At 43.6% G+C, this 26,694-nt stretch overlaps 3 protein-coding genes across 8 annotated transcripts; 2 read left to right on the top strand and 1 right to left on the bottom strand.

Annotated features, from left to right (window-relative positions):
• Positions 1–12,256: 12,256 nt before the first annotated feature.
• LOC133918686 (uncharacterized) lies at positions 12,257–18,366 on the bottom strand. 6 transcript variants are annotated; one of them, XM_062362680.1, is made up of 5 exons: positions 17,127–18,366; positions 13,543–14,404; positions 13,362–13,443; positions 13,141–13,264; positions 12,257–12,562 (listed from the first exon to the last, which is right to left on the bottom strand). In XM_062362680.1, exon 1 carries the CDS (start codon positions 18,334–18,336, stop codon positions 17,230–17,232), a length of 1,107 nt encoding a protein of 368 aa, XP_062218664.1. In that variant the 5' UTR covers positions 18,337–18,366; the 3' UTR covers positions 12,257–12,562; positions 13,141–13,264; positions 13,362–13,443; positions 13,543–14,404; positions 17,127–17,229. The 6 variants fall into 6 exon arrangements, with proteins under 6 accessions (XP_062218664.1, XP_062218663.1, XP_062218661.1 ...); XM_062362679.1 differs by adding an exon at positions 15,693–15,776 and having other exon boundaries at positions 13,141–13,443; XM_062362677.1 differs by adding an exon at positions 15,693–15,815 and having other exon boundaries at positions 13,141–13,443.
• Positions 13,802–15,196, top strand: LOC133918687 (protodermal factor 1-like). The gene is made up of 3 exons (XM_062362682.1): positions 13,802–13,944; positions 14,239–14,410; positions 14,501–15,196. Exons 1-3 carry the CDS (start codon positions 13,830–13,832, stop codon positions 14,820–14,822), a joined length of 609 nt encoding a protein of 202 aa, XP_062218666.1. The 5' UTR covers positions 13,802–13,829; the 3' UTR covers positions 14,823–15,196.
• Positions 18,367–18,899: 533 nt separating the features above from the next.
• Positions 18,900–21,808, top strand: LOC133918685 (protein ALP1-like). Its single transcript, XM_062362674.1, has 3 exons — positions 18,900–19,128; positions 19,814–20,307; positions 20,387–21,808. Exons 2-3 carry the CDS (start codon positions 19,825–19,827, stop codon positions 21,083–21,085), a joined length of 1,182 nt encoding a protein of 393 aa, XP_062218658.1. The 5' UTR covers positions 18,900–19,128; positions 19,814–19,824; the 3' UTR covers positions 21,086–21,808.
• Positions 21,809–26,694: the final 4,886 nt, after the last annotated feature.

Raw genomic sequence — 26,694 nt, forward strand, 5'->3', positions numbered from 1 at the left:
GAGGCCCGCGCGACATGCCCTCATGTACCATTCGTGGAATTTCCTCATCTCCCACGGACCTTCCTGGAGTTGAAATGATGGCAGAAATGGCTTGCCATGCTCATATTTTTCGGGAACATCCAATGTAGGCACAAAATCTATCTGTGACGTACTTAATACTTTGACGATCTCTTTCGTGAGATTGCCCTTCGCTAGAGATTCCTGAGCGGATGATGCCTTTGGTTTTGACGAGGACAGAAGCCACCTCTTCATCGGATCAGGTAGCTCAATCTTCTCATATGGGGTAATCATTGTAGGAACTCTCCGATGCTCAGGTGATGGATGTGCCGGAGGCGGAGACGCCGGAGTCAGAGACACTGGAGGCGGAGGTGCCTGAGTTGTAGACGGTGAAGCACGATGCGAAGTTGCCTGCGGCGGAGATACCAGGCGCGGAGGCGACGGTGGCTGAGGCGGAGAGGGTTGGCACGGGGGCTGAGGTGCCTGAGGCGGAGTGGGTTGGCACAGGGGCTGAGGTGCCTGAGGCGGAGTGGGTTGGCTCTAGGGCTGAGGTGCCTGGCGGAGTGGGTTGGCTCTAGGGCGGCGGTGCCTGAGGCAGAGATGCAGGGCCCTGGGACAGGCGGGACGCTGGCGATTGTGACTTCTGACAGCTTACTATGATATCCCATCTGGGCCACAAAATGAAGTTTTCAACAGCCTCATCGAGAATCTCAATACCCTCAGGTGCGCTGATTTCGAGCTTGTACTTCCTGAAAATCAGCTGCACCGAGTCCACTTGTACCTTGGCGTAACCGGCCGGAATATCTTGACTGTGAAACACACGGCCTGGAATGGCCTGGCCAGTGGCAGCCTCGACAGTGAAGTCTCCCTTGCCGACCGGAACATGAAGAATGCAAGGGGTAGCCTCTTTGATTTCATCCACAGGATATCTCTGGCTATCAAAATGTGTGGACCCGACGCTGCTCCGAAATCCTGGGCCGGTTGGTTGCTCTATCAGCATTAATGCCGCCCTTTCCTTCTCCTTTTCATTCCACATCTTCATGAATTCGACCTTAACCTGTTCTTGTATCTGTTCCTCTAGGGTCTTCTTATATCTATTTCGTGTCTTGTACTGGCCCGCATCGTTTGGGAACCCATGCTTCCAGCCCACTTTTGATCCGATGCCTCGAGTCTGACCCGGGTGTTCTTTGTTTCCCAGGGCCTTGGTAAGCAGGTCATTCTCCCTGTCAGGCTCTAGAGACCCTTCCTTAGCAAGCCCTTGGATGGTCTGGGTCACCTCCATGGTCTCGGGGCTATTGAAGGCTAAGTCCCCAGACTCGGTTCGTTGTGACCGAGCATAGACCCAGTTCCTGCTTCGCTCGTCACAATTTTCTAAAGGGTTGGGTTTCCCAACCCAGGAAGCCTCTTCTTCTTGCCTCCTCCACTCAGGAATTTTGGGGATGTACCCAGATGTGCCCAGGTGATGGTGGTGCTTATTCTTCTTTGCAAGTTGCTTGAACAATTCACCCAGTTTGATGGCATCAGGTGTGGTCTTCTGCCTAACAAACTCTGCCCATTGCTCTGGTGTAATTTTTCCGTATTTATTAAAGGGTACCAGATTCTTCTTCACGAATTCCTTGTTGAGCTCACTCTTCCAACCCCGGAAGCTTTTTCCCATAGTTTTCAATGCATTCTGTTTGGCTGCTTCCTCTATTCCCGAGGGGAATCGGATGGTTCTCTGCAATGTTGCCCATAGAAAATCCTTCGTCTCATCCGACACCAATCCCCAATCAGTTACAGTGATTGGGACATACTCCTTGACAAGGAATCCGCAACCGTTGCGGAATTTAGCGCAGGCCTCACGAGGTGCAATAGGCTCCCCTTCAACTCCGACCTGTGTTATTGTATAAATGCCGGACGGTAACTTGTTCCTGCTACGCTCGCCCCTTCTTCATTTCAGCGTCGGCCCAGAGGGACCCGTAGTTTCGGGCACAGATGTAGCGGTGGGTTGTGGCGCAGAATGTTGTGGCGCAGATGATCAACGTGAAGATCTTGGCACCCTCACCCTCTAGAGAGAAAATAAATGAGAGTTGACATCAACAGAAGATATTCCTCCATTTAACAAGTATGAAATGCATTGACTCAACTAAATACCTCTTCGGCAGGATCGTACTCGTTGTCACTTTCCCGACGGCGGATCTCTCGCTCGCACGGAACAGGGCTCGGGCTGTGATACGAGCCCAAGCTTGTGCTGCTGTCGGAGGAGGACGGTTGGTGTGGGCTTGGGTCCCTATCCGACCTCTGTGCCGGGGAGGCCTCTATTGCGAGCGTCCTCTGTGCCGGGGAGACCTCTGTTGCAACATCCGATATCCTGCTTGCTTCTGGTTTCTTCGGGGTTACTGTCCGCTTCTGCCCCATAGTACTGAATCGACCGCTGGATTATTGTTGTCTAGAAAAAGCTAACAAGTATGCTAGTATGAAAAAAAGGGAAATTTAGTATTAGTGTAAAATGCAAAATGGAGTATCATAGAACACAAGAAAAGCATAGAAATTAGAGAGTAGAGAATGACAATATTGGATTATTCGAACGCCGCAATGTCAAAGTCTAGAAACCTGAAGTAAAGAATGAGGGTCTTCCTTCTGGTGATCACCATAGTGGTAGATTAAGCTTTTGAACAAGGATTTTCTCTATAACCCGGGAAAGGAAGCTTCTACGTGAAGTTTGCGAGACGGGTGGTGCCATTTATAGAAAAGATTGGCTACAATAGCACTTTATGCACTTAACTTTTGGCTATTCTACATGGGCAACAACTAGCCTGGGAAATGGGCTACCGAACTTAATTTGGTCTCTCTCTGTTGATCAAAACAACAGATCCTTGCTTTTCCTTGGCAAAACTTTCAGTAACTAATTAAATCACTGTTATTCCGGGTCGCCTTATTTGTGTGAGAGCGAGTTTGGTCTATATATGATAGGATTTACTGTTGATGTAGTCCTTAATTTCCCTTGGTGTTAATTGTAATAGAACATATATAGCCTCCGTACGTACCTACTGTCATCTAAGAAGCTCGATTTATGGAATGAAACAATATAATGCCACTAATATCCTGCCTGAAATTCATTATCCATTTAGTTATAGGTGATATGCATGAAGCCCTAGACGACACGCGTACGTTATGCAAGAAAGCTAGTTGGCTCGTATTGAATTGAATCTAATGAAACGGCAAGCATGCATGCATACATATTGTCCTATTTCAATAATGTTTTTGTCTATACCTATGGCTTCTTCTTCTTCTTTTAAAAAAGAAGAAAGAATTAGACACATGTATTCTTTTTTTTTTAGAATACTAGCTAGGCCTACGTATTCTCACAAAAAGAAAATAAAAGAAAAGAAGAATTGGCAGTAATTTGCTGATCCCTACTAGGGACTATATGTTAGGGACAAACGAAAGGCTAAAAATATTAGAAACACACACAATAGTGGTACAGGGTATTAACATGTTATTCGCATATGTACAAGGTTAAGTGTACTGAAAAATACTGGGCAGTGATGCATTCAATAAAACTATACAGCCGATTTCAACATTTTGTATGTGATTTATTAAGCCATCATATACAAATAGTTAACAAAGCATTACAAGCACAATAAAGACTAGTTTTAATTTAATCATGCTATATGCCTACAACTACTACAAGAAAAAAATACATCTAATACAAATGCAATATGTCTCACCACTCCAATAAATCTTTGTACAAAATATTCAAAGAGGTAATGTTTTATACATTTCGGTATTGCTCTTTCTTTCTAAAAAAATATGAATCTTATAGCAAAGTAGTTAATATTAGGTGGGGCAGTGATGCATTCAATAAAACTATACAGCCGATTTCAACATTTTGTATGTGATTTGTTAAGCCATCATATACAAATAGTTAACAAAGCATTACAAGCACAAGCCTATTAGGTGGGAAAGAGCTACTACTCCCATATAAGAAAATTTTTAGAAATAGAAATGTACAATGTCTTTGAAGCATCAATTTTGACAACTTGGTGTGGGACAAATGCATGGTGTCCAAAATCTTGATAACATTCACTATCAAATGGATAAGTAGACAATTTGCAATCATCAAATCTATTCCTTTAATTTGCAGCTGCACCCACCAACTTAAGATGAAATATCTTAATCCATCACAGATATAAATTTTTTCTTATGATCCATATATGAGTGAACATAGTAGTTATATATCCATATACATTTTCACCATTGATGACACAGAAATTCAGAAATAAGAATATAAACAAGAATGATAATATTTACCAAGAAAGAGTTTGTTGTCACTTTTAGATTGGAGTATCCGAGTTTGCAGAGTCTTATTCTGAAAAACAATCACTAACACATCATGGTCCACAACAGTACACCTTTACTCACTGAAGAGTAAAGAGTAAAATACATCCAAGATTAATTGGGAAAGTCACAGCAAAATAAACATGAGTTTGTGCAGTAGCTCTGTATAGAAGAATGAAATGGTGTTCCTTGGACATGAACAACGAAAAAGGTATAGTATCACATAAGCAGCAGCAGACAAGCATATGTAACAACACCTGGGGTCCCAAAGAAATTTTGTATAATAAAAGGTATAGGACATCAACGCTGTGTCTCTAGTACAAGGTGACAGAAAACCTTATTGCAGAAACATGTGCAATTGATGGATAATATAGGTATCCTTTTCTTCTAAGAAAGTAGCCTAGATATTGAGTAAACATCACAGAGAGGGGGGGGGGAACACGGCCGGCCGGAGAACCGACTACGACGGCTCGGCCGGGAGGGGGAAAAGGAGGTACTCACCGGCGGCGTTGCACCACGGCACGATGGTCGGCATCACAGAGAAGGGGGGGGGGGACACACGGCCGGCCAGAGAACCGACTACGACGGCTCGGCCAGGAGGGGGACATGGAACTACTCACCTGCGGCAGCGGCTCCTCCTCGGCGCTGTGGACCTCGGCGGCGGAGGCTCCTCCTCGGCGCTGTCGTACTCGGCGGCGGCGACGGCTCCTCCTCGGCGCAGTCGGCCCTCCACCGGCGACGGCAGCAGCGGCTCCTCGTCAGCCCTGTCGACCTCGGCGGCTCCTCGGCGCGGTCACACTCAGCGAAAACAGAGAGCGCGGTAGGGGGACGGAAGGACAGCCTGACGGCGAGGTCGAAGTTTTCTGAAAGCACTAGGGTTTTCGTGGCCGTGCGCGGTTATATAAATAGGAACGATTTCCACAGGCGGTTGACTTAAGAAACCGCCTGTGGAAATCATTTTCACAGGCGGTTCCTTAGGTGAACCGCTTGTGAAAATGATCCATTTCCACAGGCGGTTCACCTAAGAACCGCCTGTGAAAATCCATTTCCACAGGCGATTTCTTAAGTCAACCGCCTGTGGAAACCTGTTGAATGTTTTTTTTGCTAGTTTGGGAAATACTATTCTATTACATATTAAAGCATCTTAAATATTCTATTACGTACTAAAGCATCTTAAATAATCTATTACATATTGAAGCATCTTAAATGCATACAAGTCCATAATACAAATTAAAGCTTATCCTAATTGTATAGAAATTTCAGAGTTCTATCACATTAGAAAAATAATTCGCATAACATTGCACTATTTGCCTTGAACTGTTTTCCCTACACCATCCGACGCATGTACGGCATCACAGATCTATCGAGGGTTGCTTCTACAAGTTTGATCTTTTCTGGATCTCCAAAAGGCGGCACGTCATCGAACTGATTGTATTCTTTCGCATCCTCCACATTCTCGACTCCGACAATTCTTTGTTTTCCGGCAACAACTACGTGCTTCTTTTCATTTGCGGGGTCAATTATATAGAAAACTTGTGCGACGTGATCAGCGAGTACCCACGGGTCATCTTTGTGGCCTACAATGCTGAGGTCGACAATTGTGAAGCCATAGTTATCCACCGCCACGCCATTTGGGTGTTTGACCCATTTGCACCGAAAGAAGGGGATCTGCAGAATCACTCCATAGTTGAGTTCCCAGATTTCTTCTACGAACCCATAGTAGGTGACATTTTCCCCTGTTGTGTCATAGGCTTCTGTTCGAACTCCGCTGTTTTGGGTCATGCTCTTCTTGTCTTTTGCTTTGGTATAAAACGTGTACCCATTAATGTCATACGCTTGCCATGACGTAACTAAACTTGATGGGCCACAAGCCAACATTTTAACATTTTTTTTATCTAGAGATTCACCGTCCGGAAGGTTTTGGTTCTTGAACCATGTGGTGAAGTGACGCTTGTGCTCTTTCAAGATCCAATCATACGAGCGGCCTTGATTTTTTGTGTACAGCTCATTTAGGTGTTGCTCGACGTACGACGCCACTAACTGGATCTGCTGCAATATGGTGAAATGTGCTTCTTCCACTGCTTTGTAATCATGATCGATGAATCTTTTCTTTCCTTTGGTCCCTCTCCCAGACAACCTCCCCTCGTGTCGAGATACAGGTACACCAATGGGATTAGAATCTTTTATGTAATCGATGCAACACTCAACGACTTCCTCGGTACTGTAGCCCTCGATCATTGAACCCTCTGGGTGAGCACGATTCCGTACATAACCCTTCAGAATGCCCATGTACCGCTCAAACGCATACATCTGATGTAAGAATACAGGGCCCAGCGCAATTATCTCATTCACGATGTGAACCAAAAGGTGTACCATGATATCGAAAAAGGATGGAGGGAAGCACATCTCAAGTTGGCACAAAGTCTCTACCAACGAACTATGTAGAGCACCCAGTTTTTCAGCATCGATCACCTTCTGAGCAATTGCGTTGAAGAAGTGACACAACTGTGTGATGACCACCTTTATGTATCTCGGCTTGATACCCCATATTGCAATAGGGAGCATCTGCGTCATCATCACATGACAATCGTGAGACTTCATGCCGATTAGCTTCAAATCTTTCATCGAGACTAGGTTCTTAATGTTGGATGAGTAGTCAGTCGGGACTCTCACCCCACGTAAGCACTTGCACAGTGCATTTTTCTCCTCAGGTGTCAGAGAGTAGCTAGCCGGTGGAAGATAATATTTCCCATTTGGTCTGTCTTCAGGGTGTAGCTCTGGCCTAATTTCAAAATGCACCAAGTCCTTACGTGACTTGATTCCATCATTTGTCTTGCCTGGTATGTCCAGTAAGAGGCCAATGATGCTATCACACACATTCTTCTCAACGTGCATGACATCGATGCTGTGACGGACGTCCAAGTCCTTCCAGTAGGGCAAATACTTAAAGAAAATTGACATCTTCTTCCACAGCGTGCTGGTCGGCGTCTCACTTTTCTTCTTCTTTGTACCCTTCGGCGGCTTCCCAAAAACAACCTTGATGCTATTGACCATTTCAAACACTCGTGCCCCGCTGCGAGGTTTCGGGCCAGTATCTTCCTCAACCGTGTTGTCAAAATATTTCTTCATATTGCGGTATCTGTGAGTTCTGAGTAAGAACCGTCGGTGGCGGGTGTACACTACCTTCTGTGAGTACGGAAGGTACACAGATGCGGTTTCATCCAAGCACACTGCACATCCTTGCTTCCCTTTAACATGTCCCGATAGGTTAAAAAGGGCAGGATAATCATTGATGGTAACGAAAATCATTGCTTTCAGCGTGAAGTACTATCGTCGGAATTCATCCCACACCCGGACCCCCTCGTTCCACTGTTTCGCCATATCTTCCATCAATGGTTCTAGAAACACATCTATATCGTTGCCTGGTTGTTTCGGTCCTTGGATAAGAGTGGACAGCATAAGGTACTTCCGCTTCATGCATAGCCATGGAGGAAGGTTGTAGATGGCCAGGACCACTGGCCAAGTGCTATGTGAGGTGCTCATGTCACCGAAAGGATTCATTCCGTCCGTACTCAACGCGAACCTTACATTCCTTGGTTCTTCAGCGAACTCTGGATACATGGCATCGAACTTTCTCCATTGCCTAGCATCTGCGGGGTGTCAAAGCTTAGTTCCATCCTTCTTGCGCTTATCGAAATGCCAACGCATCAGTTCAGAGTCCCTAGGGTTCGAGTACAGGCGCTGCAAGCGGGGTATCACTGGTAGGTACCACATCACCATCGCAGGACTTCTTCTCTTCTTCTCTGCGTTGGAAGAAGTGTCTTCTTCGTCACGACCAGCATTACTTTTCTTCTTCTTCGTGTTGGCAGAAGCAACTTCGTCCTCACAATCATCATTCCTCTTATACCGACTCGCATTGCACACTGGACATCTATCCAAGGCTTCGTACTCTTTACGGTACAGGATACAATGGTTCGGACACGCGTGTATCTTTTGCACATCCAATGACAACGGGAAGATAAGCTTCTTCGCCAGATAAGTGGTGGTGGGTAAGGAGTTAGGCTTCGGAAGCATGTTTGCCAAGAGACTCAACGGATCCGAGAAACTCTTGTCGGATCATCCATTGCTGGCCTTCAACCTTAGAAGTTCAAGCACCAAATGCAACACCGTGAACTCCTTATCACAGCCCTTCGATTCCTCATACAAAAGTTCCTTCGATGCCTTTTTTAATACCTCGAAATTATCTAAACCTCTCGTGTCCCTTAAAACATGCGGTTCAGCGTGGCACAGCATTTCCTCCAGATCAAAGTCAGCATCATCATCCAGATCAAAATCGGGTTCATCATCCATCATAAAATCATTGTCGCCTTCAACTGCTCCCTCATCATCACCATCTACTTGATCAGCAGCGATGTCCTGATTTGGTTTGCTTGTACATTGTTCGCCGTGATTGGACCAACATTTGTAATTCTCAACAAAACCTCTCAAGATCAAGTGCGATTTGATTACACTTGATTTGTCCCATAATTTCTGGTGCTTGCAGTCAGAACATGGACAGTACATTTCCTTTGTCTTCTTAGTTAAAGCGTCCTTCTTTGCGGCTTCAATAAAAACAGAGAGTCCTTTGATGTATATTTCTCCATGTCTTGGCGCATCATACATCCATGCTCTGTCCATCTTTAACTTCAACCACAAAATTAGATACATTAATTAATTAAATAATTTATTTGAAAATCAGAATTAAAAAGATTATTATGATTATAATATGTCTACACAATTGAATCTACATTAACGTAAATTTATGACTCAAAATAATATGAATTCATTACTCTCTCTCTCCCTCTCCCTCTAGATCTAGATCTAGAGAAAATATCCCCATTCATGATGAAACCTCTTGAGGCTAAACATCACATTCTAGCTACATTTTTAAAATATAATACTAGAATCATGTGAATCTGCACAATTAAATCAATATTGTAACAAATTTGAGCTAATTTGATGATCAAAATAGCAAGAACCATGAGCATCTCTAGATCACATTGAAACTCTAATTTAGCCTTAAATCTAAATTTAAATTTCAAAAAAATGCAAGCTAGGGATGAAATATACATACCTTATTTGGCTCCTCCAAGGAAATCAAAAACAAAACCTCCCCCCCCCCCCCCCCTATTTTCCAAATCGGCCGCCACAGTAAATGCTTACTGTTTCGAACAGTAAGTCTGTTTGAATGGAGCTGGCCGAGAAGAAGCAGTATTTATGGAGTATTTTCACAGGCGGTCGACTTAATAAACCGCCTGTGAAAAGTAATTTCCATAGGCGGTTCCTTACGTGGACCGCCTATGGAAATGGATCTCATTTCCACAGGCGGTCCACGTAAGGAACCGCCTGTAGAAATTCTCCATTTTCACAGGCGGTTTATTAAGTCGACCGCCTGTGGAAATTGATCCATTTCCACAGGCGGTCCACGTAAGGAACTGCATGTGGAAATTACTTTTCACAGGCGGTCCTCGGCCGCACGGGGCCGCAGCCACTTTCTCAAGCAGTTTTTCCTACGAACTGCCTGTACAAATCAATCCTAGGTGTCTCGGAAAATAGGTTTTGTAGTAGTGATTGACATGTGGGCCTTAAAAAGAATATCAATTGCTGACTAGACTGCCATCTCAAACAAGAAATGAACCCACATGTCAAAAACCACTGTCATGTTTATGCCACATAAGTGAAAACCAGTTTGGAATTGTGACAAGTGGGTAAAGTGAACGATTTTGATACATGAGGGAAGTAAGGTTTCTGGTTTTCGAGTTTAGGGGATAACTCAGACTTGCTGATAAGTCTAGGGGTGAATTAACTTGTTCATTGATTTTAAAGGTGGTGTTTCCGATATGCTTGGGACTAGCTCCAGCTGATGATGATGCTATTGTATGTATAGAAAACAATCGCACATCCGAGTTTGACAAAATATTAGAATGTTTCACATGTTCCATTATTGCAAATCTATATATGCTCGACACATAGTTAGTGTGCAATATATATATATATATATATATATATATATATATATATATATATATATATATATATATATATATATATATATATATATATTTCGTGTAGAACATGAGTTTCCATTGCAATACGGCACGTAACAAGAAAGAAATTATTGTTTCAAACTTTGGACAAAATTAAATAAGCTGATCGAGCTCAAGTAGAACACACAAATAATATATAACAGGTCAACTGGTTATACATGAACAACAACAAAAACGCCCTCCGGTTGAAATGCATATATAAACGTATATGTGGCATATCAATTGCCACGCACTTCACTGACACTTAGCATGCATCTGCAAAATAATGCAACTAGCGACGTGTGTACGTGCACACTCTGATCCTTGGTACACGTACAAGATGTATCATGCACTGTATGTGTCTGAACCATGTTGGTGCGGGTCACCGAATTATACTTGCCCCGGCCTTCATGCATGTGGACGTGTGCATGACCCAAATGAATGCGCGCGCCGGTCGTGTCAAACTCAAGCTAGCCTCGATTAAGCGTAGCCGTACATGCCATACCTGCACGGCAGCCCGGCCCGGCCGCACGCGCCGCAGTTGCTCGCGCTTGCGAGCACGTCGGTGCACGCGCGGGCGCCGCAGGAGGTCCGCAGCGGAGCACGCGCCCGGGTGGTCCTCGCCGGCGCGGCACGCGGTGCCCATCTTCCTCGTGGCCGCCGTGGCGATGAACCGGCTTGCGAACATCCTGCGGTCGGCGTCGCCGGCTGGTGCGGCTGAGGCGACGATGCACAAGGCCGCAAGCTCGTCGCTGCCGAGGCGGTGACGACGACGGCGAGAAGCAAGGACGTTGAGATTACCCAGCCTACGGCGTCTGCCATGCTACGTTCTCTACTCCTCGGTGTCCTCTCTCTCTCTCTCTACGCGAACGGAAGCGCACATCACACGTGTATTTCGTAGGCTAGCTAGGAGCCTAGGACGTACGTAAGTACGTTATCCACGGTCCAAAATAGATGTATGTATTATGATACTACGATTATTCAAAACTTTGATCGTAATTATGATAAATAAAAAACGCGTAGCTTCATCCCTGGAGTAACGTAACTTGATTTATCATCGAATTTATAATTTCATTAAATTTTGACTACATATGATCACAAATTAAATTCCATGGTCCAATCTGCGCCTTAAAGATTGCATCTATATCCTAACCGATAAGTAAAACAAATTGAGGGGAGATGGCAACATCCTCCTTACAAGACGAAATCTTGCAAACCCAAAATGTGTTGCTAACATTGGGCCATGGACCTACGTGGCAGTGACGCATTCAAGGGATTTTGAAAATAGCAGTGGTACGAAAAGAACACGCCAATCTATCTCCCTGGGAGGCTGATGAATCCTTTGATCGAAGGAAATTAGAAGGTTCGCCAAAAGAAGAGACAGAGAAAATAATCTACTACAGTATTTCACTGACTTGAGCCTGCTCCACTCGAGGAGTTGAACCAGAGGAGGCCCATGAGTGGAAAGCGAACTTCCTTCTCACCCCTAGTTTGCAACAGGTGTATTGCTATATAAATTTTTAAATTTTTTAGTGTATTGCTACAGAACCAGGTTTTTAGAATTTTGGATCCCAATATTTTCACACTGTTGGAGATGTCTCTGCAGCCTATGTGTCCAGATCGTGAGCTCCAACCCCTCATGTTCGCTTTTGCAGCCCTTACTGTTTTCCTTTGCACTGAAGCCAAATGCTGGTCATCTTCCACGACTTTAAATGCCACAGCTACCAAAATGGGCTCATTATAACATGACCGCAGCTCCTTCCTTCATCCTTCCACCGACAACATGAATCTCAGCTGAAAATAAGCTCTAGTATCATCGATCCACACTTAACTTGCTCGACAGATCTCTCAAAGCACGTCTATTGCGAAGCAGAGGCAGTAAGCAAGTAATCAACGCTATTTCAAGCACAGTAATCACACATAATCTATTCCTTACACGAGAAATGAAGAATGCACGGGAGGCGTTTGTACATGTGCTTTTAAAGGACCCCAGCCATCACCATTCATCAAAAGGAACTGTACCCTCTGAAAATGGCGGCGACGGAGCAGCTAGCTCTCGGCGGTCTGGCCCTCCAAGCTCTCTGTCCGGCAGATGCACGAGAGATCACATGGCACCTCAATCCTCAGGGCCAATCATTTCCCGCTCCTGTGCTGCCTCTTTTCCTTGGTTGTAAGGCAACCTGGTGTTGAAGATGAACATACGATAAATTTGGTTTGATATCTATATGTGCTTTCAGCTGCAATGTTCCTCAAGTTTTCACCAGAAGAGCAGGAGCTTGAAAATTGCTACTAGAATGTATTGATAGCCATTTCTGAGTTTTGCATATGAGATCATTGCATAGACGTAATTCCGAAAAAATCGATGCATTTGTCACTCATGTGTGCTCTTTTTCCTGTGGGTAAAAGTGCTGCCATGGTATGAATCAACAGTAAAACGCAGCAATCCAAACAAAGATTTTTTTTTCTTTTTGATAACTAGTGGTAATGGATTAAAAAGTAACATGCGCGACGACGTCACATACGGCGCTAAGGACAACATGGTAAAGCATAACAGGTGGGATACGATGAATGACTGTGGAGCAGAGCACTGCAAGTCTGCAGCTACAATGTACGCACTAAAAGCTAGATAGATGCAATCAGAATGAACAGAAACGCAGACCATGCAGCACTATTCCTAGAGTGTAAGAAAAATTTCGAACGTACTAGCAGCAGTAAAAACAGCAGCACAAATTAGTTCCAAAGAAGTTACCATATGTACCTGTGTAGAGATTTGACTTCTGACAAAATCAGGCCAAATCCTGTGTATTCCAGTTGGACGGCTAAACAATTTCAGCCACTCCATAATATCGGACCAAACTCGAATTGGATCCCTGGTATTTCAACTGGACCAGAGAAGCATACCAAACCCATGTTTGAAAGATTCAATATTTCAATTCAGGGATCAGATCACAGAATCCAGCTCGAGGTATAGGTAAGTACACTGAGTAGGTGGCAGGCGCCGATTCCAATTAAATCTGCAGGACTGCATGCATGAAATAATTCATTCTCCGTGGAAAGAAGCCTGTCCAAAATCCAGAGAAGCTCTAAGCTACCACAACTCTAGTTTCTTTCTTTCTTTTGAATAAGAAATGTAGAAAAAGATTAGGGATAAAATACTCACAGTGTAAGCTCTTCATTGTTCTAGTTGAGAGTAAGCAGATCACCGCCGTGACAAGATGGACAAACTAAGATCATTAAATGATGGCCAACAGGCCAACCACTTACAACGTGATAAACATATACAGATCTTTGCATGCAATAGCATCAGTTGAAGAGCACCACTCGCATGTGTGTATATATATGTGTGTGTTCTCGAAAGCAACTCAGATCATCAACTCAAGCATCACAAGTTTCTCAACCAGTTCAGCCACACCTTCAGTCTTCTGATCTGTAGACACTGAGAGCAAGATGAGCAGCAAGGTTCTTCTTGTCAGTGCTGTCCTGGTGGGGCTGGTCACTCTGAGCTCGTGCAGGAGCCTAGGAGAGTTGTCTGAACAGAAGACCTACTCTTCTGGTCCCCAGTGTATTTTCTCTGACCCCATTCCTTTTTTGTACTATATATTATTTGATCAGCCATCTGAGTAGTAATAGTATACTTTGATATTGTGCAATGTAATATTAGACTGCACGAATCATGGATATCAATATTTTAGAAACACTGGATGTTGCATCTAGCTAGCTAATGCAATTACGAAAAGATTGAACATAAACTGCATGCTTTCTGAACACTCAGAATTATGCAAAGCAAACCAAGTAGCAACGTCATGTAGCCATGCATCATCTGAAATAACAGTTGGTGAACCATGCGTCTTATCAGATGGTGGTTCCCCAACTCCGACGTACGGCTCAGGAGGCGGGTACAAGCCAACACCGACGCCGACTTACGGTGCTACGCCGACACCATCTTACGGCTCTTCACCAAGCACCCCAAGTACACCTTCCGTTGGGTTCCCTGACATTCCAAAGCAGGGATTCACTGGATCCTGCGAGTAAGAGCCTGTATGATTACACATCGTAAATATCAGATATATATCAGGAGGAGAAAATTCTAAAATGATCATTTTGGCATAAAATTACAGCTATTGGAAGAGCCATCCAGACATGATCATTGCAGTCGTTGGGTCCCTTGGTAACATTGGCAAGACATTCGGTGATGCATGCGGTTTGATCGTTGGCAAGAAGCTTGAGAATCTGCATGATGCACTCTCAAACACTAGAACTGATGGTGTCGGTGCCCTTCTACGTGAGGGAGCAGCTGCATACCTCAATTCCATTGTGAACAAGAAGTTTCCTTTTACCACCACGCAGGTGAAGGATTGCATCATTGTGGCCGTGACCTCTGACAGTGCTGCTTCTGCCCAGGCTGGGATCTTCAAGAAGGCAAATGAACACCACTACTAGTCCTGGATGTCTCCAACCTAAATTGGTTTTTCTCGATCGATGCTATCGTTCATTTCTTCCCCTTGATAAATTTCTTGTATTTTGTTGGTTTGTCATGCAATATCACCGCCTAAGATATGTTGATCAATTTCTTGTATTTTACCATTCTGTTGATTTGTCATGTAATATCACCATCTAAGATATGTTGATGAATTTTTCGTATTTTGCCGGTTTGTCATGTAATATCACCGCCTATGATATGTTGGATGTTGTAAACCCTTTCCTCTTGCTGGGTTTGAATCGCAACATCTCGATGTAGTGGAGTATACTGTACTCAAGACAGCATAACAGGGCAAGTAAGTTTGAACAATAAAGCAGTGCTACTATGTTTTCAATATGAGATGTTAATGACTAATTACTGTTTTGTTGTCTTACACTGACAAAGAATTAGCAGCAACTTTTATTGTCTTGAACTTCAGAGCAAAAGACCTTAGGATCTTGCTCTTCAACCAGAAAATAAAGGCTACAACTAAAGACATGTTTCCTCTGGTGATCAGGTAAAAGAACAAACGGTATTCTCGGGAAAATTATCCAACAACCAGTCCACAGAACAAACCTAGAAATAAAACAAAGGATGAATACTTTGTTTTTTTTTAAAAAAAAGAAAGAATACCAATTTAATCAATGAACTCTGAAGATGAGTTCAAGCTATCACTCAGTGATATTTCAGAAAATTGGGTGTGTGGCGAAAGCTATAGTGTTAATTTACTCATAGAATGTTGATTCAAACCTGACCGAAATTGGGTCAAATTTCAAATAATGAGCTCTGAGTTTGACAATAGACAGTACAATAGTATATGCGTCAAAACTCATTAGAAAGTGCTTGCTCACCAGGCATGATGATATCCTGTAATCAACAATTTATGAATATGTCCCCAATTGAGTGAGATTACTTTTTTTTCATACAACTACTTCCTGTAGAAAAATACTTCAGTGCCTGAAGCAGCATTGAACCTGTTGTAACCTCTTCTTAAGATGGCATTCAAGGCATGTTTAATAAATAAACAATAATATTATCAATTTAATGAAAACTTTCTTCACATAAGTGAATCTGCATCTGTCCACTAGCTGGGTAGTTCTTAAACACTACAATGATCATGCAAGTTGGGAAATAACAAATGTGTCTCTCAGATAAGTGGCCACAGGCCCCCTTGTCAGCATCACATTGATGCTACATTCCAATTATTTACACATCTTTGCAGTGCTTTTTAGGTTTTGAGTCAATTCACCAAGAAGTAGTGGGCTCTTATGTTCAATGGATGGAGATCTGTTTGTCTGCTTTCTTTGAAACATCTTTCAAAGCAACCGTACAAGCATCTTATGAGCAACCTAGGAGCTAAAGGCAAATATCTCAAACACACATCTTAAGATTACCCTGTCATGAATTGCTATTGAACAGATCAGATCACAGCATCTACCAGCCATTCCATTGTATCCAGAAATTACATATATATGAACTATGACAAATTGGCTAAAAGACTCCATAGACAAAATTGTACAGTGAAGGTTCAGAATCAGGGTGGAATGGTGGATGAGGCTAACTATTCCATATGTCAAGTTACACAGAAATGATTGAGTGCCACTAATAAGTAACTTTATAGCAGATTACGCATGTAACTTTTGATAACTGACTTAGAGTGCATTTTGCTTATGGATGTTATTATTGATAGTTTAGCAATGAAATAATTGTATGCCCTTGTGGGCAGGATTTATTTCAGGTGACACAGTACTTAAAAAACTGTAAGGCTCAATGCTTATATTGTACTTACTACTTTGTAGAACCAAGCACAATTTTACCTGCATAGCAGAAAAGACAAATTCCTAGAAATAGTGCCCTAGAATAGTGAATGATTAAGCATGGCGCCTCTAGTAGTAGTATTCACTGAGAACTCCAAGGTGCCCTACTTAGTGAGGTCTTTGCAATGTTCTATACTTAAGTTAATCAAATCAGACTAAAGACTTAAGATATCATGACATGAGAAGCCAAGCTATCTGAGTGAAGTCCAAAACCAAGCGTGGATGAACATGCAAAATATTTGCCTAGGAAGGACAATTGTATCATTCTCTAGTCTCAACAGTCTGAAGACATCTGTGTGTTACAACTTAAAACTTACAGCAACAATAACAACCAGGAGTAAACGACAATGGACACGTTTTGCTTGCTATATGACTTGCATCAACAACAACAATGGCAAAGCGAAATACAATCATATCAGCAAATACAAGTGGACATTGTAAAATATCAGCTGTGAGCAGAAGCCTTACATACGGTTTTGCGCTGTCTTCACTCTTCACAAGCCATTTAATGGCATCGAATCGGTCGACTACTCGGTTCACCATAGCACGCAAGCACGTTCAGGCTTCAGTCCTAATGAGCCATATGGGACTCAAACCATTCGAAGATCTCAGTATTCTTGAGGCTGGTGAACTCATGGTACGCATACGCAAGATTCAGCTCCTCGGTGACATGCTTCTCCAGCCGGAACCCCTCCGACAGGACCTTAGCCTCCTCCGCTGCCTTCTTCCACGGCGTGCTCCTCCCGTCATTCTTCATGAACCCCTTCTCATCCACGAAACCCTTCCGGCGAAGCACGTCCACCAGCGCGTCGGCGACGGCGCGGGTCAGCCCCGGCACCCTCTCCGCCAGGAACTTGGCGCTCACGGCGAAGTCGTCGCACTGGATCTCCCGCACGTCGACGCGCTTCGCCCTGAGCTTGCCCATGCTGTCCGCCACCTCCCGCGCCCTCTCGGCGTCCTTGGGCATGTGCACGAACAGCGCCGGCGGGTACCCGGCGGGGATGTCCCCCATGGTCGCATACAGTCCCTCGGCGATCATGACAGCGACGCTGCTGAACCTGACCCTCGCGGCGAGCGCGGAGAGGAAGTACCCGCCCGACGACGCGCCGATGCCGACGAGCGGGAGGCCAGCGAGCTGAGGGTACTTCTCCTTGGTCCACCACTTGATGATGGACTCCACCGCGGCAAGCTCGCCGCCCTCCCCGGAGGCGTCGAGGGACCAGCACTCGGCGCGGCTGGAGACAGCGAGGACGGCGTACCCCCTGCGGAGCGCGGCGCGGGTGAAGCGGCGCTCCTCGGGGAGCCCCACGCAGCGCGGGCAGTTTGGGGAGGCGTCGAAGAAGTCGGTGGCGCGGATGGTGCAGCCCGGCGCCACGAACACCGCGGCGCGCGGCGACGCGGGCAGCTGCCACAGCACCTCGTTCCCGCTCCGTTGCTCGACGCGCGCGTCGAGGCGGACGGCAGCAGCGTCGGCGACGGTAAGCGGCGGGACCGGAGGAGGGGCGCGCGGGAGGAGTGCGGTGGCGAGGAGGAGTAGCGCGCAGGTCGAGGCGATTAGCACCGCCGCCCGGAGGGACGGCGGGATTCCGGCGAGGATGGCGTGCATTTTTGCGTGCGATTGGTGAGCGCCAATGGGAGATTGGAAGGGGATTAGAATTGGATTAGAGGAGATCCGCATCCGAGAGCGAATTGACCATGCGTGGGTGGAATCCGCATCGAGCGAGCAAGTTTGACTCATCTTGCGAGTGAGACGGAGTCGTTGACGAACCGGGCCTGGACCACGGGTGGAAGTGGCCCATGTAGAAACGTAACTGGGCCTCTGGCTCGTCATGATATTGGGTTTTTGGTCGCGTCTCTCCCTTTGGCTCAGCCCGGCCCGGTCTTCTACGGAGAGTAGGCTCGGCAATAGGACGGTCTGGGTGCAGAAAAATGCACCTACTTAAAATCTAGAGAAAAAAATCTAATCCGCCCTTGACACACCTAATGGGTGAATGATCACTTTTAGCCCTGAACTCGGTGAGGACTCGAAACCCCACGATGACTTGTATGGAAGCTACTAGTGGTGACTACGGGCGCGAGAGCAGAGGAGGGCGGTGACTGCAGAGGGCTGGTCGGTGGGTTGGGCTGAGGGCCTAGACCGCTTGTTGTGCAACTCTTTTCACTTGGTGAACCCGAACACAAATCGAGCCTCCGAACCCGCGACCCCTGTGGGCCAAAATTTGCCCCTCCCCTGTGTAAAACCTGCAGGACCCGACCCGCCCGTTGCCAGCCCGGAGAGGGGCGCAAGGGTTTGGTTGGTTTGCTCGCCGACGCCGCGTGCTCTCGGTCGCCGTCGGCGTGCTCGCACGCCTGCGGGTTTCTCGGCTTCCTCGTCGCTCCGTAGCCGTCCCTCTCCTTCCGGCGACGACTCGGGCGGTCCCCGCTCCATCAGCGCCCGACGGGGAAAACCTCGATCGGCTGGCATCGTCAGGTAGCCCCCGCCCGGCCAAACCCTCGGTTCCTGCTTCCCGTCGGGCTTGCTGTGGCTAATGCTTGATGCGCCTGTTGCTAATGATATTATTACGAGGGGTGTTGGTACTAAAGCGTAATCTCGTCCATTCCGCTGCACATCTTAAGGCTGAACTAAGGAACTTAGACAACTAAAACGTTGCTTCGATTTGTCCCCTGCTCATTTTGCTTTGTTTCCTTGCCTTACAAAAGGTTGGTTAGCTTTGGGCAAACCATGGTTGCAAAGGCAGTTCAGTTGAGTGACAGATGAATTGCCAGCTTTGAATAGAACCAATCATCTCTTTGTATTCGCTTTTTGTTCTACTTCGGTGAAATAAGAAATGGAACTTGTTCACTCTAGAGCTCTTGATTTTGGAACCTGCAATAACTTCTTCAACCAGTGGCATTTGTGTTCTGTACCGAAAATTGTGCAAGTCAGACATGAGTCGCGAGATCTTTTGCTGTAACAATTACTGATAAGAGCGTCATCTTGTCGATGTGCTATTATTTACTTCAGCATTCACTGAAATCCCTGGTTGCACTGCTAGTACTGATGTGCTTGTTTTCATCTTCACCCTAATTTTGTTTCCAACAGTCCAAATTTTTTTAACATATGTATTTCGCCTGCTGTTCTTAATACTAAATTTGGTCTTCTTGAATGGTAGTAGATTTTGAGAACATGGATCCTGAAGATCTTAGTGATTCTGAGGAAGAAGACGATGACCTGATGCTATTCATCTTGCCAGCATTATATCTAGCTTCTACTGAAATTGCGACACCAGATCATACATCAAAGTTTAGTGTTGCGGAAAGGATTTGCAAAGTGCTGGAAGATGACCGGGGTCAAGGCTATGATAAACTTCGAGTGGAGCCTCATATTCTTCAAGAGTTTTCAAGCTATCTTAGGTCAAAAAATCTTTTGCGAAATACAAGAGGTTTTTCTGTAGAAGAGCAAATTGGCATGTTTATATACATGCTATCACAGAATGCCAGTTTTCAGAAATTAAGCAACAGATTTGAGCACAGTACAGAGACTATCCATAGACATATCAAGGCATGCTTTGATGCAGTCACCTCATTGACAGATGAATTTGTCAAGCCTCCTTCAACCGAAGTTCATTGGAAGATATCATCTGATCCACATCATGGGCCTTACTTTGAGGTCAGTGTAACCTGTCTCTGTATACTTTTGGACTTTTTGTCTTTCCTCTTACCAAGAGGATCCCCCCCCCCCCTTGCAGAACTGTATTGGGGCAATTGATGGAACTCATATCCCTGTGAGATTATCCGATAGTGAGTCTGCTCCATACCGGAACAAAGAAGAATCCCTTTCTCAAAACATGATGCTTGCTTGTGATTTTGATTTGAATTTTGTCTATGTCTGTTGTGGACGGGAGGGGTCTGCATCTGATGCTGCAGTCCTATATTCTGCTATGGAGTCTGGATTTCAAGTCCCAGCAGGCAAGTATTATTTGGTTGATGGGGGTTATGCAAACACGCCATCTTTTATTGCTCCTTATAGAGTAGTCCCTTACCATACTGAAGAGCAAGAGCAGAGCAATTTTCAACCAAGAAACTACATGGAGCTTTTCAATCTTCGTCATGCACAGCTGCGCAACCACATAAAGCATGCTATAGGCCTACTGAAGATGCGATTTCCGATTTTAAATGTTGCAACATCTTATCGAAAAGAAACTCAACTGAAAATTCCAGCAGCGGCAGTGGTTTTGCATAACATAATTTGGAGACAAAGAGGTGCTGAAGAGTGGTTAAGTAACCAAACAGTCCCATTTTCAACCCGTAAAATTGTGTCTCTACCTAGTGGCGATGATACATATGGCAATGATGTTGCAGCTTTGAACAGTCAATGCACCATGGGTGATGCTTTAAGAGACGGTATTGCAAAGAGGATGTGGGCAGATTATGAAAGAAGCTGGTAGTTTTTCATTTCCTGGGACCAAATTGGAGAAGCAGCAGAAGTGTACATTCCAGAAATTATGGAGATTTGTCTGATTTCAGAATAGAAGAAGCTGACATAAAAGAACATCAAGGCAAGTAAAAGAGTGCACAATTTCAATGTGCTTCTGAGTTGTTAGATGTTACTTGGTACAGATGGTTTGTCTGATGACATCCAGATCCTTGACCCTGATGCATTTGACGATGTAATAAATCAAGAGTTCTCTTTGCTGTGAATCAAGACTTCCATGGTTTGCAGTTGAAGATGAAAGTGGGCATGCTTTGTACTAAGTTTACTTCCGCCTGTAAGTTGGCAGTTTCATGTCCTACATTTGTTTTGAATGTCTAAAAGTCTGTGTAGGACTGGGAACATTTGATTCAGATGTAGTTCCTGCCGTAACCACTAAAAAATGAGGTGTAGGCATCAGGATGCTTTCTATGTATGGAAAGTGGGTTTTCTTGTGCCATATTTCAGGTTCGCCATAGCTCTGATGAACTTCGCAAAGTGAGAATATTCATCAACCAAGAAGTTCAGGTTACCTGCAGTTTTTCTTTCTTTGGCTCCACCGGCTCAGAAGTTAACGTCTTTCCATCAGAGCTATAATTAGAAGTTATGTTCTGTTGAGTACCTGTCTGTGCAAAGTTCAGGTTAATACTCCACTCTACTCATGTCTCATGGATCATTAATCGTTACAAAGTTATAATTAGTGTTTTTGTGCAGTTTTTATCACAAGTAAGACGCAACGGAATGGTTAACCCTGAATCCTTATTTGGAACAATCAGTGCATAGTTGCTCATTTGGCTGTCGCAATTTGTCTGCCAATTTGTTAACGCAATCTTGTACGGCGTGGTCCTTTATTGTCTCATTTGCCCTGCCCTGTCAGTCCAGTTGCTTGGGAGAATAAGAGGCCGCATTTTCTTCCGGTTTTGAAAATGGACCATCCAAAGAGATGGTACTTCACTTGCAAGCATAAAAAACGACCTAATATATATATAGCCCCTTTTGGATCGTAGAGAATCCACATGAGTTATGAAGGAATTTCACATGAAGCCGTTTATTTCCCATACGCGACGAACCAGAAATCCACTGAACGAAGGACATCGCTATAGGCGACCACTAGAAACGGCACGGCGGCTGTGGTGGGTCGCGGAGGCCAGCAGAGGTGTGATGTCGCTATGGCTTACGCGGCGTGGTGGTGGGTGGTCCCGTATTGCGGTGGCCGCTTTGGTGCAAGGCGGCCTTCATTCAGTGACGTGAAGCAGCTAGTTTGACACGGCCGGTGTACTCAGCAGGGACATGGACGGTGTTGTAGCGATCAGAGGTAGTTGTACGCGTGTCGACATGGCGGCTTGCAGTGTCTAGCCCCTACCTGGCAGCGGCTAGTATGGTGCGGGACGGCGTCGATGACGACGCAAGCGGCAACGATGGCGTGTCATCAAGAAGGCTTGCAGCAGACTGTGGTGGCTAGCTTTGCATGATAGTGGCTAGTTCGGTGTGGGACAGCATCGCAAGACAGCGCAAGCAACAACGATGGTGTGTCAGCTTGTCGGCTATGTGTTGGCACAGCAACAGCGGCTCCTGCTCGGCGGCAGTCGATTTGGTGCTATGTGCTTACAACGGCTGGCTCTGGTCGTTAGCGACGAGTTCGATGCGAAACGGCTCCCACTCAGATGTCGATGGTGGCGGAGGCGGGAAGGCCAATGATGTGGCTGGCCTCTTTCCATTGGAGTTGGTGGGGCACGATGGTGCGACGACGGTCGGTCATGCATAACGGCAGTCTATTTCGGCGAAAGGCGTCTGTGCCTGGCGATGTGGCGAGGAGAGTCATGGTGGTTCATTATAGTTGTCGGCGCGTATTGTTGTTTTTTTGTCCAACCTGTCAACTATAATTGCTATAGTTGTTTGTTTTTTAGTTGTTGTTTTTGTTGTTGTTTTTCTTTTTCTTGATTATAGTCTTATAGGGCTATACTTTTGTATTTTTTTCGTGTTATATCAATAGAAGCTAGTAATGTTCGGTGCAGTTTGTTTAAAAAAAATCCAGTGGTAGTTTATAAGGTCTTTGTCCATGCGGACTTGTGGAGGAATGAACTTGGGCAAGCAAGGATGCACTAGTCGCTGTAGTAGTGTTCATGGTTGGGGCTGCCTCCGTTACGGCCATGCACTTTTGTTGATGAGATCCAGAACACGTGAGGCTTGGCTGCGAGTTGAAGTCGACGTCCGTGCGAAATGAATCGAACGGTTTGGTATTCCTCCATGTCGGTTGTCGAGTGGCCAGGTTGGTCTAAGTAGGTTGATAATGCGTCCGGTGTTATACAGATAACTCGGCAACTTTCTTCCCTTCTTTCTGAGATGCCATTAAGTTTTTGTTTTGTAAAGCTTTAGTTTTAGAATTCATATATATGATTTGAAGTTTATATGATAAAATAAATAGTTTAAATATATATTTTCAATTTAGAATAAGAATAAAATATCTCAATTAAAATCCTCCATTTATTCGTAGCTCTAACTCTATAAATTTCTGAAGTTACCATAGCTAAAAAATTCTTATAGCTAAAGCTCTACTAAAACATACTATTAATCTTAATTTTAATGTCGGCCTTTTTTGAGTCGGAAAAAACTAGCAACACACTCTGAATTCCGAAGGCAGACTCCTGGAGAGCAGAAATCGAACTACAAACACGGAGTCTATTATTAGCTCCAAGCAGTGACGGACTCAGGATTTGGCGATTGGGTATTCAGTATTAAAAAAATGTTCAATCTAAAATACGAGAAGTCTATAGTAGCGTAAATTTTAAAGTATAAATTGTTCATAATAGAGAAGTTTCAATTAATTAAAAGAAATTACAAAGCATTTAAAGAAAATTACAATTTAACTTTGTGTTCCTTTATGACTTGGAAGTGTCACTATACTTAACTTGCACAAAAAATTCACGCTCAACTGCTGATTGCCGAACTGGGTAGTCACAGCATAGAGATCATAAGCTCCTGATGTTTGTTGCTATGTTGGCTCTTTTCAGTTAAGGAAAAATGCAAAAATCCCTTCAAAAGTCACTTGGATTTTAACTTTCCCCTCCAAAAATTGTTTTGTTGCAAAAAAAAAACCCCAAAGATTTGATTTTGTTGCAAAAACACGTCCAAAAATTTAATTTTTTTAAAAAAAATCACAAAAAATTCTAAAAAAACTAGAGACAATTATAAGACCTTTTGTGAAATTTGTTATAAAAAATAATATCCTTTGCACCATATTACATGGAGAGTAAGTTTGAAAAAAAAAACGTGCAACTCATTTATTAATTCGAGTTAAATGCATAGTTAATTATTTACTAATCCAAAAATTATGAAACAAAATTTTTTAGTCTTCTTACATGATCCTCTATCTTGTAAAAATACATGAAATCTTGAAATAGTTATTGTAATGTGCAGGATTGAGTAAATGTGTTGCAGATAGATTAATTCATAACTAATCCATAATACCCAAAATTAGTGAAACCACTTTTATTAGTTTACTGAAACAATTATTTGTGTAGGAAAAATAATGGTAGACATGACAAAGTTAAAATAACATGAGTTAATAAATGAGCTACATATTTTTCTTTTTTTTTCAAACTTCCTCTCTATAAAATATGATGCAAAGGATATTATTTTTGAAAAAACATTTCACAGAAGGTCTTAGAATTGTCTCTAGTTTTTTTTAGAATTTTGTTTTGAGATTTTTTTTTTGAATTTTTAGGGGGTTTTTTTTGTAACAAAATCAAATTTTTGGGGATTTTTTTCAACAAAACAACTTTTGGGAGGGAAAGTCAAAATTCAAGTGATTTTTGGGGTTTTTTTTGTGGTTTTTACTTTCAGTTAATAGGTCGAATGGAGGATGGATAGTAACTTGAGCTCACGATTTGCTGAGTGGTCTGATGGATTGAAGCAGCAAAAATATATATATGTAGTATAGGTGCTATATACTCATTTTTTTTCAAAAAAGTTAGGTATTCAATTGAATACCCATGCATCATAGTGGGTCCGTCCATGGCTCCAAGACTTTGAAGACGAGGAAAGAGGCAGAGAAGTAGACTCGTGTTCTCTCAGTGTTTCTCTCAACACGGGTCAATCAGGTCCGTGCGAACGGGCTGACAGCCCGGTAGCAAAGTTCAGGAAGGGACCGAGTTGGTCAGGAGTTTTGAGCCTCTGATTTCACACGACCCTATCTCTAATAAAAGTCATGAAAATAGATCACACTATTAAAAAAATAGAAATGTTAAGGCCTAGCTTAAATACTAAAATTATGTAGAATTTTTACAGGGAGTGCTTCTTTCGTTCTTTTTTAAGGGAAAGTGCTACTTTTGTTATTAAATAGATGTTGTTTTAAAAGTTTAAGTTTGGTCTTATATAGATATCATTTTAAAAAATTAGATTCTGTTTGGCAAAACTTAGCTAAGAGATCTATGTAGAATTTGGAATTTATATAATAAAATAAAATAATTTCAATACTTATTTTTAGTCAAAAACAAGGATAATATATCTAAACCAAAAACCCTTTATCTACTCATATCTCTGGCTCTAAAAAACCCTACCAAACATGCTTTTAATTTTGGTCTTTTTTTATTTCTAGTATTCTATGAGCGATGAAGATAAAACTGTGCAAATAAGTCGTGCCTACTAGACCAGCCTGAGGCTCACCACTGTAGGCATGATTTAAGCACGACACGACACGAGGCCACGAGCCATGCTTAAGGTGAGCGCGCAACATGGCACGGTAGCGGCCCGGCTCAATCGCTCGGGCATGCCGAGGCGCGGTAGGCCCGACCTGGCACGACCTACCCAGTATGCTTGGGTCGGTGGGGCACGGTCGACACGTGTGGCTCAGCCGGGCACGTGGGGTACGACCAGGTTAACGAGTTAATTGGGTATCGTCCGGCCCGTTTAACCCCTTTTTCCATTTATTTTAAAATTTGTAGCCGTTTTTTAACTTCTATTCCACACTAGCAACAACATTTTCTCTCTTACTTTCTCCTCTCATTCTTGTCTCAAATTTCCTGAGAATTTATGATAATTTGGCAAAATTAGTTTGAATTGTTGCAAAAAATCCGATAAATTTTAACACCCTTATTCTGTTGTCTTGAAGAAATCTTGATGATTTTTTTTATCATTGTTCTTTCTGTTTTCTTCTATTCTTTATTTGTTATTTCTGACTCTAAATATTTGATTTTTTTTAGTGCCATTTGATATTAACCATAGACGTAGATGATCATAATTATGATAATACGTCCATCGATTATTATTATTTCTCTTCAAGGAGTCAGAAGATTATACTCTTTTTTTCCTTTTCCACTAGAATTTTTTTTAACGAGACAACTAATAAATAAGTCTCATTTTTATTTTGTATATTTTTTAATTTTATAGCTACTTTTTTTATTTTTCCGAACCGGACTTTACCAGACCGGCAATATGCTACGAGGTTGACCATTTCATATGCCATAATCGTACTCAAATTGGCCCGACACTATAAACAGACCATGCTATGACCCGAGGGCACAACACAGCTCATTACACTAGCTGGATCTATCAAACTAGACTGTAGTCAGATCGTGTCTAGCTAGA

The sequence above is a fragment of the Phragmites australis genome, chromosome 5 (assembly GCF_958298935.1).
Source record: "Phragmites australis chromosome 5, lpPhrAust1.1, whole genome shotgun sequence".
NCBI classification, from domain to species: Eukaryota; Viridiplantae; Streptophyta; class Magnoliopsida; order Poales; family Poaceae; genus Phragmites; species Phragmites australis.

Bases quoted from the DNA above. Each gene is read 5' to 3' on its own strand.
- LOC133918687 (XM_062362682.1), top strand. From the start codon at position 13,830: ATGAGCAGCAAGGTTCTTCTTGTCAGTGCTGTCCTGGTGGGGCTGGTC. The intron at 13,945-14,238 runs GTATTTTCTCTG...GCGTCTTATCAG, and splicing joins CTACTCTTCTGGTCCCCAGT to ATGGTGGTTCCCCAACTCCG. The intron at 14,411-14,500 runs GTAAGAGCCTGT...ATAAAATTACAG, and splicing joins GGATTCACTGGATCCTGCGA to CTATTGGAAGAGCCATCCAG.
- LOC133918686 (XM_062362681.1), bottom strand. From the start codon at position 18,336: ATGCGGATCTCCTCTAATCCAATTCTAATCCCCTTCCAATCTCCCATT.
- LOC133918685 (XM_062362674.1), top strand. From the start codon at position 19,825: ATGGATCCTGAAGATCTTAGTGATTCTGAGGAAGAAGACGATGACCTG. The intron at 20,308-20,386 runs GTCAGTGTAACC...CCCCCCTTGCAG, and splicing joins ATCATGGGCCTTACTTTGAG to AACTGTATTGGGGCAATTGA.